Below are 16,193 nucleotides of genomic sequence, written 5' to 3'. Positions count from 1 at the left end.
AAAGAGAGGGAGGGAAGGAGGGGAGAAAGAGGGAGGGAGGGGAGAAAGAGAGGGAGGGAGGAGGGAGGAGGGAGGGGAGAAAGAGAGGGGGGAGGGAGGGAGAGGGAGGGAGAAAGAGAGGGAGGGAGGGAGGGGAGAAAGGGAGGGAGGGGAGAAAGGGAGGGAGGGAGGGAGGGGAGAAAGAGGGAGGGGAGAAAGAGGGAGAAAGAGGGAGGGAGAAAGAGGGAGGGAGGGAGGGGAGAAAGAGGGAGGGAGGGAGGGAGAAAGAGGGAGGGAGGGGAGAAAGAGGGAGGGAGGGAGGGGAGAAAGAGGGAGGGAGGGAGGGGAGAAAGAGGGAGGGAGGGAGGGGAGAAAGAGGGAGGGAGGGAGGGGAGAAAGAGAGGGAGGGAGAGAGGGAGGGAGGGAAGAAAGAGAGGGAGGGAGGGAAGAAAGAGGGAGGGAGGGAAGAAAGAGAGGGAGGGAGGGAGGGGAGAAAGAGGGAGGGAGGGGAGAAAGAGGGAGGGAAGGAGGGGAGAAAGAGGGAGGGAGGGAGGGGAGAAAGAGGGAGGGAGGGAGGGGAGAAAGAGGGAGGGAGGGGAGAAAGAGGGAGGGAGGGGTAAGGAACGGGAGGGGAGAAAGAGGGAGGGAGGGGGTAAGGACGGGAGGGGAGAAAGAGGGAGGGGGTAAGGGAACGGGAGGGGAGAAAGAGGGAGGGGGTAAGGAAAGGGAGGGGAGAAAGAGAGAGAGGGAGTGAGGGGGGTAAGGAACGGGAGGGGAGAAAGAGGGAGGGAGGGGTGAGGGGGTAAGGAACGGGAGGGGGAGAAAGAGAGGGAGGGAGGGGGTAAGGAACGGGAGGGGAGAAAGAGGGAGGGAGGGGGTAAGGAACGGGAGGGGAGAAAGAGGGAGGGAGGGGGTAAGGAACGGGAGGGGAGAAAGAGAGGGAGGGGGGTAAGGAACGGGAGGGGGAGAAAGAGGGAGGGAGGGCGTAAGGAACGGGAGGGGAGAAAGAGGGAGGGAGGGGGTAAGGAACGGGATGGGAGAAAGAGAGGGAGGGGGTAAGGAACGGGAGGGGAGAAAGAGAGAGGGTGGGAGGGGGTAAGGAACGGGAGGGGAGAAAGAGAGAGGGAGGGGGTAAGGAACGGGAGGGGAGAAAGAGGGAGGGAGGGGGTAAGGAACGGGAGGGGAGAAAGAGGGAGGGGGTAAGGAACGGGAGGGGAGAAAGAGGGAGGGAGGGGGTAAGGAACGGGAGGGGAGAAAGAGGGAGGGAGGGGGTAAGGAACGGGAGGGGAGAAAGAGGGAGGGAGGGGGTAAGGAACGGGAGGGGAGAAAGAGGGAGAGAGGGGGTAAGGAACGGGAGGGGAGAAAGAGGGAGGAGGGGGTAAGGAACGGGAGGGGAGAAAGAGGGAGGGAGGGGGTAAGGAACGGGAGGGAGAAAGAGGGAGGGAGGGGGTAAGGAACGGGAGGGGAGAAAGAGGGAGGGGGTAAGGAACGGGAGGGGAGAAAGAGAGGGAGGGAGGGGGTAAGGAACGGGAGGGGAGAAAGAGAGAGGGAGGGGGTAAGGAACGGGAGGGGAGAAAGAGAGGGAGGGAGGGGGTAAGGAACGGGAGGGGAGAAAGAGAGGGAGGGAGGGGGTAAGGAACGGGAGGGAGAAAGAGAGAGGGTGGGAGGGGGTAAGGAACGGGAGGGGAGAAAGAGAGGGTGGGAGGGGGTAAGGAACGGGAGGGGAGAAAGAGGAGGGAGGGGGTAAGGAACGGGAGGGGAGAAAGAGGGAGGGAGGGGGTAAGGAACGGGAGGGGAGAAAGAGGGAGGGAGGGGGTAAGGAACGGGAGGGGAGAAAGAGGGAGGGAGGGGGTAAGGAACGGGAGGGGAGAAAGAGGGAGGGAGGGGGTAAGGAAGGGAGGGGAGAAAGAGGGAGGGAGGGGGTAAGGAACGGGAGGGGAGAAAGAGGGAGGGAGGGGTAAGGAACGGGATGGGAGAAAGAGAGGAGGGAGGGGGTAAGGAACGGGAGGGGAGAAAGAGGGTGGGAGGGGGTAAGGAACGGGAGGGGAGAAAGAGAGGGAGGGGGTAAGGAACGGGAGGGGGAGAAAGAGAGAGGGAGGGAGGGGGTAAGGAACGGGAGGGAGAAGAGAGAGGGTGGGAGGGGGTAAGGAACGGGAGGGGAGAAAGAGAGAGGGTGGGGGGGGTAAGGAACGGGAGGGGAGAAAGAGAGGAGGGGGTAAGGAACGGGAGGGGAGAAAGAGAGGGGAATGGGAGGGGAGAAAGAGGGAGGGGGTAAGGAACGGGAGGGGAGAAAGAGAGGGAGGGAGGGGGTAAGGAACGGGAGGGGAGAAAGAGGGAGGGGGGTAAGGAACGGGAGGGAAGAAAGAGGGAGGGAGGGGGTAAGGAGCGGGAGGGGAGAAAGAGGGAGGGAGGGGGTAAGGAACGGGAGGGGAGAAAGAGAGAGGGAAGGGGTAAGGAACGGGAGGGGGTAAGGAACGGGAGGGGAGAAAGAGGGAGGGGGTAAGGAACGGGAGGGGAGAAAGAGGGAGGGAGGGGGTAAGGAACGGGAGGGGAGAAAGAGGGAGGGAGGGGGTAAGGAACGGGAGGGGAGAAAGAGGGAGGGGGTAAGGAACGGGAGGGGAGAAAGAGGGAGGGAGGGGGTAAGGAACGGGAGGGGAGAAAGAGGGAGGGGGTAAGGAACGGGAGGGGAGAAAGAGGGAGGGAGGGCATAAGGAACGGGAGGGGAGAAAGAAGGGATAAGAAACGGGAGGGGGTAAGGAACGGGAGGGGCGAGAAAGGGGGTAAGGAACGGGAGGGGCGAGAGAGGGGGAAAGGAACGGCAGGGGCGAGAGAGGGGGTAAGGAGCGGCAGGGGCGAGAGAGGGGGTAAGGAGCGGCAGGGGCGAGAGAGGTGGTAAGGAACGGGAGGGGAGAAAGAGGGAGGGAGGGGGTAAGGAACGGGAGGGGAGAAAGAGGGAGGGAGGGGGTAAGGAACGGGAGGGGAGAAAGAGGGAGGGAGGGGGTAAGGAACGGGAGGGGAGAAAGAGGGAGGGAGGGGGTAAGGAACGGGAGGGGAGAAAGAGAGGGAGGGAGGGGGTAAGGAACGGGAGGGGAGAAAGAGAGAGGGAGGGAGGGGGTAAGGAACGGGAGGGGAGAAAGAGAGAGGGAGGGAGGGGGTAAGGAACGGGAGGGGAGAAAGAGAGAGGGAGGGAGGGGGTAAGGAACGGGAGGGGAGAAAGAGAGGGAGGGGGTAAGGAACGGGAGGGGAGAAAGAGAGGGAGGGAGGGGGTAAGGAACGGGAGGGGAGAAAGAGAGAGGGAGGGAGGGGGTAAGGAACGGGAGGGGAGAAAGAGAGATGGAGGGAGGGGGTAAGGAACGGGAGGGGAGAAAGAGAGGGAGTGAGGGGGTAAGGAACGGGAGGGGAGAAAGAGGGAGGGGGTAAGGAACGGGAGGGGAGAAAGAGGGAGGGAGTGAGGGGGTAAGGAACGGGAGGGGAGAAAGAGGGAGGGAGTGAGGGGGTAAGGAACGGGAGGGGAGAAAAAGAGGGAGGGAGGGGGTAAGGAACGGGAGGGGAGAAAGAGAGGGAGGGAGGGGGTAAGGAACGGGAGGGGAGAAAGAGAGGGAGGGAGGGGGTAAGGAACGGGAGGGGAGAAAGAGAGAGGGAGGGAGGGGGTAAGGAACGGGAGGGGAGAAAGAGAGCGGGAGGGAGGGGGTAAGGAACGGGAGGGGAGAAAGAGGGAGGGGGTAAGGAACGGGAGGGGAGAAAGAGAGCGGGAGGGAGGGGGTAAGGAACGGGAGGGGAGAAAGAGGGAGGGGGTAAGGAACGGGAGGGGAGAAAGAGGGAGGGAGGGGGTAAGGAACGGGAGGGGAGAAAGAGGGAGGGGGTAAGGAATGGGAGGGGAGAAAGAGGGAGGGGGTAAGGAATGGGAGGGGAGAAAGAGGGAGGGGGTAAGGAACGGGAGGGGAGAAAGAGAGAGGGAGGGGGTAAGGAACGGGAGGGGAGAAAGAGGGAGGGAGGGGGTAAGGAACGGGAGGGGAGAAAGAGGGAGGGAGGGGGTAAGGAACGGGAGGGGAGAAAGAGGGAGGGAGGGAGTAAGGAATGGGAGGGGAGAAAGAAGGGATAAGAAACGGGAGGGGGTAAGGAACGGGAGGGGCGAGAAAGGGGGTAAGGAACGGGAGGGGCGAGAGGGGGAAGGAACGGCAGGGGCGAGAGAGGGGGTAGGAACGGCAGGGGCGAGAGAGGGGGTAAGGAGCGAGAGAGGGGGTAAGGAGCGGCAGGGGCGAGAGAGGGGGTAAGGAACGGGAGGGGCGAGAGAGGAGGTAAGGAACGGGAGGGGCGAGAGAGGTGCGAGAGGGATGGAATGGGAGGGAAGAGGTCAGAGGAGGGGGGGGAATCGGTCAGAGGAGGGGGGAAAGCGGTCAGAGGAGGGGGGAAAGCGGTCAGAGGAGGGGGGAAAGCGGTCAGAGGAGGGGGGAAAGCGGTCAGAGGAGGGGGGAAAGCGGTCAGAGGAGGGGGGAAAGCGGTCAGAGGAGGGGGAGAAAAGAGGTCAGAGGAGGGGGAGAAAAGAGGTCAGAGGAGGGGGAGAAAAGAGGTCAGAAGAGGGAGAGAAAAAGGGTGAAGATGGAGGGAAGAAAAGAGAAGTGAGTGGGGGAGGGAGAAGAAGATGAGTCATCAGGTGGGAGAGGGGAAGTGAGGGAAACAAAGAAAAAAAAAAAGACGAGTGAAGTGGGAGAGAGACTAAGACAGGATCTGAAAGTGAGGGGGATCTACGTCTGGAAGGATATAGGCTCTTTCCTTTTTTAGCTTCCCATATTGATATATTTTCTATCCTATAGTCTCCTTTTCCATTAAATAATAAACTGTATTAAGCAGGGGAATGCAATGGATTGAGGATAAATAACACTGAGATAAGTCCACGCATAACAAAAAATCCTAAATGTCATCCTATTAGCCAAGATAACTGAACATTAAAACAAAATGATTTATAGATATCCCTAATCCTTAATAATGGTGGAGAGGGGGATTAAGATGAGAAACGTTTCCCAATGGGCATATTTCCTATAATATAGCGCATATATTTGTTTTTTTTTATTCACTTTATAAAATTATTAAACATGCTATTAGTGGTCCAGTGATCCCAGAGACAACATGTCCAGCAATGGGACCCAGGTTTTCCCTGAACATTGACAGCAAATCTAAAACAACTTTGTTGTACAAATTTGCATCTTTTGTTTTCAAAAATCTCAGAAACTAAAGTGACAACACCGCTTTCCTGAAATGGACATTGCTACATAGAAGAAATGGATAACGTTAGGTCTTCTACGAACTAGTGATTTTGTTTTCTTTTTAGGGGGCAAAACATTTCAGCAAGTTAGAAGCTACTTAACTAGTAATAAGCTCTCTTACTTGGGAAAGATGCAGCTCTCTAAACGTTTTCCCTGTTAAAAGCGGTTTTTGAATTGTCGGCTTTGTCTGCTCGGTAAGATGCACGATGGAGTCAAATGCTCTTTAGCCATTTAAAGTCTTAAGAGGGAAAGACTTATCGGCTTCTGTTTTCAGAGCCACTAAATCTGCATTATTAGGCCGTGCAGTTAAAGGGATATAAATGCCTGACTTTAAACCTCTCCCTTCTGTGTTTATCTGACACTGAATGGTTCCTGTTGCTCGGCTGGAAATGTCCCTCTATGCAGCTTTAAGAGGGGATTACAGGCAAGAAAAGAAGCACTTTCCCCATATATATGCTCTCACTTTCTCCTTTTCCTACTGTCTGGAGGAGTGGTGCTAGACAATGGTGAAAGATGGTTCCCAAAACCTTGAATAGAGACACTGTTGGTGGTAGCATTCATTCAAAGTGAGCTTCAGTGTATTGTCCACCCCAATCAGCCGATCAGAATAGAGTGTGCTGGTGGTTGCCAAAAGGTTAGCAGCGAGAATGAAAAGGGTTAGTCATTATTCACTGCTTTTACAGAACTGCTCTTTTGTACTGCTCAGCCCATCATTTCACTATGGAGGTCCGGATCTGCGGCTCGGTGCTCCCTTAAAATGGCCAGTTCGTGTGAATGCAATTCCACAAGTGGCAGAACAGCCTAGGGATCCAGGGCTCACCCCCCGTCATGGAAGGATGAGATGCTAAGGCATTTTCTTGGCAAATGTCACATTTTAATGATACCAGTTGCAACATCACTGACCCAAAATGAATGCTAAAAAACCCCCAAAAACAAAACAAAAAAACAACATACTGTCACTTTCCCGCCCTCTCTGCCAGGCCATCGTGGGAGGTCTGGGCACATAAAATTAGTTTAATGAAGCGGGAGGTGACAAGACATTGAAGACAGTATTCAGATGGACCTCTTGTTTCCCCGGATGAGTGATTTACAGTAACAAATATGATGACCAAAGGGTTGTTAAAAAAAAAAAGAAAAAAAGGATAATGGTAGGAATCACAATGCTCAAATGGCTTTATCTGCATTTATTAACAGTTGCAATTTATTACACCAGAAGGAATGTCACAACACGACGAAACCCACTTACGTCTGGTTTAATGATTTTACAAACACATAAAAGGTTCATGTAAAAAGCTACAATTGATGCAAAGTCTCCAAGAGGAATGCAACAAAGTTTTAAAAAGTTTTGAGAACTTTCTCGCCATTCTAAACGGACAGTATAGACTTGTCGAAAATCTATAGAGGATACATTGTAATGTTTCAAATAATAAAAAAAATGAAGCAAACGGTTGTCCCTTGATGGCACAACGGGGGTCAAAACGCACAAGTTTTTTTGGGGGTTTTCGTACATGAATTCAATAAATGGATAATGAATTCATACAATGTAGGAGAAGCAAATTCTTCAGGTTTCTCGGTCCCTCCTCGATGTGCGACGTCACATTCAAGCTCCATCTTTTAAACAGGAAGCACAGACACACAAAAAAGAAAAGTGAATGTGTCCTACAGGCAACCTTTGTTTTAAACAAATAGTATGAAAAGGTCCCAGTGTCAGAGAGGCATGCATGATGTGAATGGGATAAGGAGCCATTGTCTCGGCCCCTATGTATAACATAGTACAGATAATGACAAAGAAATGGCAGAGTGAGAAAAGACGTTTGTTTCTCTCATTGTCCTCGACACTGAGGCGCGGATAGTTTAATTTATCGCATACTCGCCTGAATCATCAGTATTCCACCATATTGACCAGGAATGAGAAGAACTTTAAGGATCTCTTTAAAATGGATTAGTAGGCAGTTGAACGAGCACAATTAGGAAGCCACACACTGACCCCTGTCCTAGCAGAGGATCCGGCGGCTGCGATCTCCCGACCGTTCGGACTCTATATGGACCTTGGTTAGATTTGTAGTAGAGTTGATAATATAGCATGTTTTCCAAGAGAAAGCAACCAGAAGATGTCAAATCTCCAAAGATTATAAAAAGCAGGGAAATCACAACTCTGATAAACTAATGAAAAAACTGAAAACTCTCTAAAATCAACGTGCAAAAGTTTTCACAATCAATTTCGGATTGACCTCAAAGAAGGAAAAAAGTGGCCTCGACACATCCTGTAAAAAGTAAACCCAGATATAAAAGGATACTGCCATAATAATGTAAACTTTAGTTTATGGCCCTGTGGGACAGGCAGCAGATTTGCAGAATTGCATGTGGAAAATTAGCTGCATATTACAATACCAACAAAGTGGATAACATTTTATATTTTATGCAATCTCATCCAAACTCTACGGGAAAAAAAAAATCTGCTGCACCAATTGACCTGATATTATTAGGAGTATCAGCGTCCATAAAATATATACACATAAACATAGATATAGATCTCTCTCTCTATAAAAAACACCAAGATGTTAAAAAAAAAAGATAATGTCAGCCCAGAAAGTATTTAAGCGCACCTGTCAGCAGGTTTGTGCTCAGTAAATTACATACACTGTCAGGTGGGTGACATTACACTGATTAAAATGATACCTTGGTTGATGAAATCCATCCTGTGGTTCTTGTGTAATCTTTACTTTCAGTTTGGAGATAATAATATGCTTGTGCTCCGGGGCGGCCTGTGGGGGGCGCTCTATCTGGTGCTCTGCTTACATATTCATCTGTATGCTCTTATGACAGCTCACTGTGCCTTCACTGACCTGTCTCCTATTTTACATAATGCATCTAGTATTGCGGGGCTAGGTAAAAGAGGAGGCAGGTCAGTGAAGGCAGTGAGCAGTCATGAGAGCATGCAGATGAATAAGTAAGCAGAGCACCAGATAGAGTGCCCCCCATAGGCCGCCCCAGTGCACGAGCCTATCATCTCATCAAAAGAGCTATGAAAAACTTTTTCAATTTAATTTTAACAACTAGAAACAAAAGAATTCCAAAAGTAAACTTTTATTTATTTTTTTTCGGAGGAAGGGTGGTGGTGGGGTGCACTTTAAAGGGGTTGCCCGAAGCAGATCATATGCTCATTTTGTAGGGTATCACAAAGAATAAGTCTCTTATGTCATAGCTGCTGCAGAATCTATACATATTGCCATCAGAACAGATATAGGGACCAATTCACTTACCTATTTAAAACATAACTTAGAGCCTTCTGCCGTATTCCTGAGTAACTGGACGGGCTGGATTCCCATGCAATTAAATTGGAAGCATCATGGAAAAGGTGAATGTTCACTAAGTCAAAGGCACTGCAGAAAAATAGATTGTACTTTATTTTACTTTTACTACATATTCCAGATCATTTACAGGAAACAAAGAATATGGACACAGCCGTTCAGATAACATTGCAATAACTGTTTGGTATATGTCTGGCTCATGATGGCTTCCGGGTATGTTAGACATATACGTTAGGCTGCATTCACACAACCTTTGTACACATCCATGCGCTTTCCTTTTTTAAACACACGGCACAGAATGTCAGAAATTCATTGATACATGCACACATTCATTTTAAATAAGAATCCATGAATCCAATCTGATTTCTATTCTTATCCATTTTCCAGATCAGACTCGGACATTAACGTTTATGGGGATCAGTTTTCCTTCTGAGTTTCATCTCTTTTAAACTGGTCAATTACGAAAATCAGTGGATAACAAAAAAAAAAGTTCTGATGGTCTACCTCCATCAATTTCCAGAACCAGGTGAGAAAAAAAATATGAGCAAAAGGGTAAGCAGGTGGAACTGTAATGTTGCTTATTGTGAACGGTGGATCCTGAGATATGTATAGAGGTGTTACATGTCGCTGTAATCCTGCCTGTGATGATTATGAGCATGCTGAAAAGGACAAGGAATTAAAGTCTAAAGTAGCCCAAGAGGTCAGTGCAAAAAACGCAGAATTAACAGTGTGTTTGTTTTTTTATGACAAAAAAAAGATACATGTAACACCAGGTCATTTCCTGATGACACATTTAATTTGAGGCCACGTTCACACGTTCAGTATTTGGTCAGTATTTTCCATCAGTATTTGAAAGCAAAAACCAGGAGGGGGTGAAAAGTGGTGACGTGTTTCTATTACACTTTTCCGCTGACAGTTCCGCTCCTGGTTTTAGCTTATAAATACTTATGGAAAATAATGAGCAAATACTGAATGTGTGAAAGTGGCCTAAAAGGTGTACTCTGGGGAGATAAAAAAATGCATTGCAATCTACATTCTGTCAAACTATTACTGCTAATATCCCCCGGCCTTATATTATATGTAACTGTGATTTTACTACTAATCACAGTGACCTCACATCACATCACTGATGCTGCTGCTCCTGAGTGCTCCCCCTCCCATCTGGAACACTACATCAAAGAGCAAGGGGCATAGATTGTGTCTTGCCATTTATTCAAGCTAAGCCTCTGACCAAGGATTATCGCCATCTGTGTGCGGGGTATCAGCAAATGCCCCCCAGGCCGGTCCTCCAGCAGAGGTTTTTGGCCGTCAGCCATCGCCTCAACTGGAGGGCGCGCGGCGTGGCGGAAGGGTGCATAGGAGAGTGGCCGCGGCGCTAGTGAAAGGAGGATGGCGTGCTGACAAGGGTGAGGGGATGGCCCGTGGACCCACAAGTAGGTAGGGATCAGCGTTGGAATGGCAGAGGTGAGTATTTTTTAATTTGGGGCCATGTATACAGTACAGAGCACCATGCGGGGCCCATTATACTGTATGGAGGACTATGTGGGGCCATTATACTGTATGGAGGACTATGTGGGGCCCATTATACTGTATGGAGCACTATGTGGGGCCCATTATTCTGTATGGAGCACTATGTGGGGCCCATTATACTGTATGGGGGACCATGTGGGGCCATTATACTGTATGGGGGACTATGTGGGGCCATTATACTATATGGAGGACTATGTGGGGCCCTTATAATATATGGAGGACTATGCGGGGCCCATTATACTGTATGGAGGACTATGTGGGGCCCATTATACTGTATGGAGGACTATGTGGGGCCCATTATACTGTATGGAGGACTATGTGGGGCCATTATTCTGTATGGAGGACTATGTGGGGCCATTATACTATATGGAGGACTATGTGGGGCCCATTACACTGTATGGAGGACTATGAGGCCCATTATGCTGTATGGAGGACTATGTGGGGTCATTATACTGTATGGAGGACTATGTGGAGCCATTATTCTGTATGGAGGACTATGTGAGGGCATTATACTGTATGGAGGACTATGAGGGACCCATTTTACTGTATGGAGGATTATGTGGGGCCCATTATACTGTATGGAGGACTATGTGGGGCCCATTATACTGTATGGAGGACTATGTGGGCCCATTATACTGTATGGAGGACTATGTGGGGCCCATTATACTGTATGGAGGACTATGTGGGGCCCATTATACTGTATGGAGGAGTATGTGGGGCCCATTATACTGTATGGAGGACTATGTGGGGCCCATTATACTGTATGGACTATGTGGGGCCCATTATACTCTATGGAGGACTATGTGGGGCCCATTATACTCTATGGAGGACTATGTGGGGCCATTATACTGTATGGAGGACTATTTGGGGCCATTATACTGTATGGAGGACTATGTGGAGCCATTATTCTGTATGGAGGACTATGTGGGGCCCATTATACTGTATGGAGGACTATGTGGGGCCCATTATTCTGTATGGAGGACTATGTGAGGCCATTATACTGTATGGAGGACTATGAGGGACCCATTTTACTGTATGGAGGATTATGTGGGGCCCATTATTCTGTATGGAGGACTCTTTGTGGCCATTATACTGTACGGTGCGCTGAGTGGCGATTACAGTTAGAGAATCATACTGTGATCGGGTCACCATTCTTTATTGGGGGGATTGAGAGAGAGGGGTACAGTAGGGTCATCATACTGTGAGTGTGGAGGAATTCACTGTGGGGGTATCATACTGTGTTTGGGGGCACTTTTGTTTGCATCATACATTATCTGTTTCATTTAAGGATTTTTATCCTCTTAAATTACATATTTAAATTAGGGCATGGGGCCATATGCTTTTTACTGCTTTTACATAACATTATAATATTCAACTATAATTTTTTAATTAATATCGTTATATTTGATAAAGAAAAACTTGCTCAATTGTTGACACTTTTTTAATAAATATCAAGGTTGGTGCAGGACTTTGTCCAAGCTTTAAACACTGGCCCTCTGTGTATTTGAGTTTGACATCCCTGGCTTTAAAGGGAACCTGTCATGTCGTATCTAATATCTACACTGCCCCTATTGCTTTGTTAGTGATGCAATGTGCATCACTAACCAGCTTTTTTCATTAAAATTGGTGGAAGTATAATTATTTTAGAACATTATATATACTTTGTCCTACCTGCTGGTTTTCAGTCATAGGGGTGTGCTCCTGCTATTCAGTCACCGCTCGCGCCACCCACGTATTTGAATATTGCTCTCGGCACGTGCGGATATTGTGGGGCGCATGTGCATTTCTACATGTCCCGCGCCTGCGCAGTGAGGCTGTGCCGCTGCTCATGGTCCACTGCTTTATGCTCGCCCCCTAGTCGAAAATTTGCCAGGTAGCCCCTGGCGTGTAGGATGTAGCCTTCCCCCTCCACTGCCTGCACATTCACAGCTTGTATATGACCTGTCATTTCCCACTCCCTACTTCACCAGCTTTGACTCCACGCTCCTTGACAAGTCCTATACAAGCTGTGAAGGTGCAGCCAGGTAGTCCATAACAAGAGTGAGGGGAAAAAAGAACAGGGAACATCAAACCTGCAGACCGACTGTGATGATCCTTGGTCAGAGGGCTGGATTGCATAAAGAGCAAGAAACAAGCCACACCCCATGATCAAGGACGTAGTGTCCCAGAAGGGAGAGGGGGCACTCAGGAGCAGCAGCAGTGCTGTGATGCGAGGTCTCAGTAAGAAGAAGTAAAATGACAATGTTACATATAAAAAACAGAAACAGATTTGTAAAGATTCATTAATACCAAAAATAAAGTTCAGTGATTTCTGCCAGTATAGTCACCTGTTTTTCTAGTAAGGACATGGTCACAAATAGTTTTTCATTTAGAAACCAGCTCTACGTCAGCCTCCTATAGTTTTCAATCTGTACTGTAGTTCACACGGCATGGATTTTACTGTACAAATTTGTAATACAGGCAGTGGGTAAAAGAAGAAGGTCAGTTCTTGAGACTGTTTTCGAGGTGGTGAGCCACTCACTATTTAGCCTCATTAAATGGGGCTAATCAGTGTGTGGTACAAACTGCAAATCTGCTTTAGAAATTTGAGGGTGATTCTCTGACTGCTTTTTCGGATCAGCATCTGAAAAAAAATCAGCCATGGGATCATGCCCTGAAGCATTGCCTGTTATAATAATTTGATTAGAAAGCTCGGTGGCTCTTCGGTAAAATTTGTTTGAAAAATTTAGCAAATCGAAATAAGGGATGGCGACAATTATTAATAGTTTGGTTACAATTGTACTAAGTACATGAACTAGACTATTCCATAAAAACGCTACGTACAATTTTTTTTTTTTTTTATCGCTTTCTACCCCTGATCTATTCAGCCACAAGGACATTGATGTGAATTACTTAGTCCTTAAACAGGTCCTCAATCACATACACTGAATGTTACATTATCTGTGCGCGAGAAATCTCACAGAACGTACCAGTCAGTAATACACCATCGCGTTCGAATAAAGCCTTTTCTAGATGATTTGCTCTGAAAGATAAACACAATATAAAAGTGGATTTTAATACACAGAAAGGCAGCTGTGTCACTAATGAGAAAAACAGTAAGGCGATATTAATTTCACAACTGAGAGAGTAGGCAGGCGAGATGGTGTCTCTAAAGCAGACTATCCGCGCAGTAACACGTCACGTACATTGTGTGGATGATTAATGGTGATTTGAGTGTTGTGCATATAAACAAATCACAGTTTTCACTCCAGCCCATCATCCGCGGATTTTACTGTATGCCTGTGTCGTCTAAGTGAAGGGTTAGTCTCCGGACGGATGTTGTAGAATAAATGTGTTCTCCGAAAAACTTGACATTGGATAAGAAGAAAGTCTTTCAAATCACATCTTTTTTTTACCCCATCATGACCGGTGATTTTTTCATTTTTTTCTTTATTGTTTTTTACTCTCCCTCCTCCAAGAGTCATAAGGCTGTGTGCCCACTATGCATTTTTTAAGCGTTTCCGCAGCGGCAAAAACGCTGCAGAAACGCTTAAAAAATGGATGGTAGAAGGCCTGCCATGTTCCCCAATGATAATCCGCATGTGCTGTGCACATGCTGCGGAAATTTCCGCTGCGGATTATCATTGCGGAAAAAAAAGCAGCACTACCAATTATTTTGCGGAAGCGCTGCGTTTTCTCCACCATTGACTTGCATTGGAACGCATGACATCCGCAACACTGAATCTGTACATGCAGAATCCAAACGTTTCAATGTGAGGATGGTACCCGGGTGTGGAGGACAGAAGACTCTCCTCCGGACCCGGGTACCATAGAACCTGTAAAAAAAAGAAAATAAATATTATATTTACCTTGTGATGGCCCCCGATGCACTTGTCTTCACTTGCCGGCAGATCGTGGTGGACTGAAGGACCTGCGCTGACGTCATAGTCATGTGATGTCAGGTCCTTCAGTGTACCGCGAGCTGCCGGGAAGCCAGGAAGGAGCGAAGCAAGACTGCGGGGGCCATCAGAAGGCAAGTATAGATTTATTTTTTTACATTCTTTGAGGTCACACTATATAAATCCATGCCAGTTGCATGGATTTATATAGAGTGACCAAGTTGACAAACACTTTCCAAGTGATGCTAAAATCATGCGGAAATGCATGTTAAGAACGCTTCACATCCGCATGTCCCTGGCAGGAAAAACCCATGTACAATCCGCATGTACAATCCGCATGTACAATCCGCATGTGTTTTTTCTGCCAGGGAGATGCAGAAACGCTCAGGAAAAATCCGGATTATTTCCGCATCATCGGCACATAGCCTAACTCTTTCCTTATTTTTTTGTATCCTTGTTGGGTTCCAGTGTATAAGGTATAGCTGAACTAGAACGAATGCAGAGAACAGCGACCATGGTTTTCAAGGGAATGGGGGAACTGCAGTACCCAGATAGGTGATCAAACTTGCGGTTATTCCGTTTGTAATAAGATCTCTTCTAAGTCTTTGTTTTTTTTCCAATGTACAAATACATCAAGGGACAGTACAGAGATCAGTATAATGATTTTCTTTTTATACCTAGGCCTGCAACAATGACCAGTGAGCATCATCCACATCTAGAGAAAAGAAGGTTTAATCATCACAGACTGATTCTTTATTGTACAAACAGCAATAATATGTATTCTTTACTGCAAGAGCAGTAATATTATGGATTCTTTACTGTACGAGCAGTGAAATTATGGATTTTTTACTGTGAGCAAGAGACTATGGATTCTTTACTGTAAGAGCAATAATATTATCGATTATTTACTTGTACGAACATTGAAATTATGGAATCTTTACTATAAGAGCAGTGAGATTATGGAACCGTTTGCCACCACCTGCTGTAATAGTTGATTCCCTAAAAAAAAGTTCAAGGAGGGCCTGAATGGGATCCTTTAAAAATATAATACAGGTTATAAGTATTAAATTCTGTAATGGGACACTGATTGCCATTTATGGAGCCGGGAAGGAATTTTTCCTCTAATATGGGGCAATCAGAATCTTCCTCGTAGATTTTTTTTGTTGTCTCTGGATCAACATGTTAGGTTAGCAGGTTTTTGTTATGTAATCTGAAAGCAGCATGATGTAGGGGCAAAGTATCTCATTGCAACTGGACTGCTTGGTGCAGTTTTGATAATATCCATGTTTTCTCTGCTATACATGTAGCAGTGCTATGAATGCTGAGCTGTGTATAATGCCGTTCACACCACCAATTGGCAGCTTGTTGACAACAAGAAGCTGCCAGTGGTGGAGAGCTGGGTTACACAGATTAGCTGGACTGCCCTGCACATGAGACCTAGTCCTCCAGTGACTCTAATGATAATCTCCTGCTGATAAAACACTGATTGTATTGAAACGGCAGCACGCCGCCTAATAAGTTACATCCCTGGAATAAGGCTCTCTGCTCCTACATTATGCTGCTCTCTGATTACATGACAAAACTCTGCTTACAGATTTCCTTTAAAACTATGAAACTACTAAGAAAACTTTTTTTGCTGGACGAGTTGTAGTTTTGAATGACAGCCTTCATTCTACCATACAATGTACAGAAAACGAAAAAAATTACAAATACGGTGAAATTATTTAAAAAAATACAAATCCCTCCATTGTTTTTGTGCGATTTTTATATGCCACTCATTGTGCTGTATAAATGACCTCTTAACATGATTCTTCAGGTCAGTACCATTATGGTAACAGCAAACAAAGTTCATTTTTAATATATATCTTAGTAGATAAAAAAATTCTGAACTTTTTAAAGAAAAAAAAATTGTTTTCTGTTATTTTTGAGTCCCATAACTATTTTTTTTTATTTGATAGACCTGTATGAGGGCATTTTTTTTTTTTTTAAGGATGAGCTGACTTGGGATACATACGTTTTGGCAGCTTTTTATTGCATTTTTGGGAGAAGCGCAGCAACCCAAAAATAGCATTTCAAACAGTTTGATTGTCTTTTTGTCCTTAAGAAAATGGGTATGAGTGTGTATCTTCTGCTTGTCTGTCACTCTGCTCCTCCCACATCTCCATAGACTCCAGTAGGCATCTGTAATCTGATCCCTCAGTGAGCTTTCAGTTCATCTTGACCAAGATAGA

General features: G+C 47.2%; 1 protein-coding gene across 3 annotated transcripts in view; it reads right to left on the bottom strand.

Moving 5' to 3' along the window:
• INPP5A (inositol polyphosphate-5-phosphatase A) overlaps window positions 1-16,193 on the bottom strand; it is a 452,670-nt gene that overhangs the window by 167,248 nt on the left and 269,229 nt on the right. For all 3 annotated transcript variants that reach the window (XM_073685121.1, XM_073685120.1, XM_073685122.1), the window contains exons 7-8: window positions 13,054-13,106; window positions 8,507-8,626 (exon numbers count right to left, since the gene is read on the bottom strand). In XM_073685121.1, coding sequence (XP_073541222.1) covers window positions 8,507-8,626; window positions 13,054-13,106 — 173 coding nt within the window. The remainder of the gene's footprint in view (window positions 1-8,506; window positions 8,627-13,053; window positions 13,107-16,193) is intronic.

The sequence above is a fragment of the Phyllobates terribilis genome, unplaced genomic scaffold (genome assembly GCF_046119375.1).
Source record: "Phyllobates terribilis strain yellow unplaced genomic scaffold, ASM4611937v1 Scaffold_5__5_contigs__length_657084704, whole genome shotgun sequence".
Classification (NCBI taxonomy): Eukaryota; Metazoa; Chordata; class Amphibia; order Anura; family Dendrobatidae; genus Phyllobates; species Phyllobates terribilis.
This window is presented reverse-complemented; position numbering and strand designations above follow the sequence as displayed.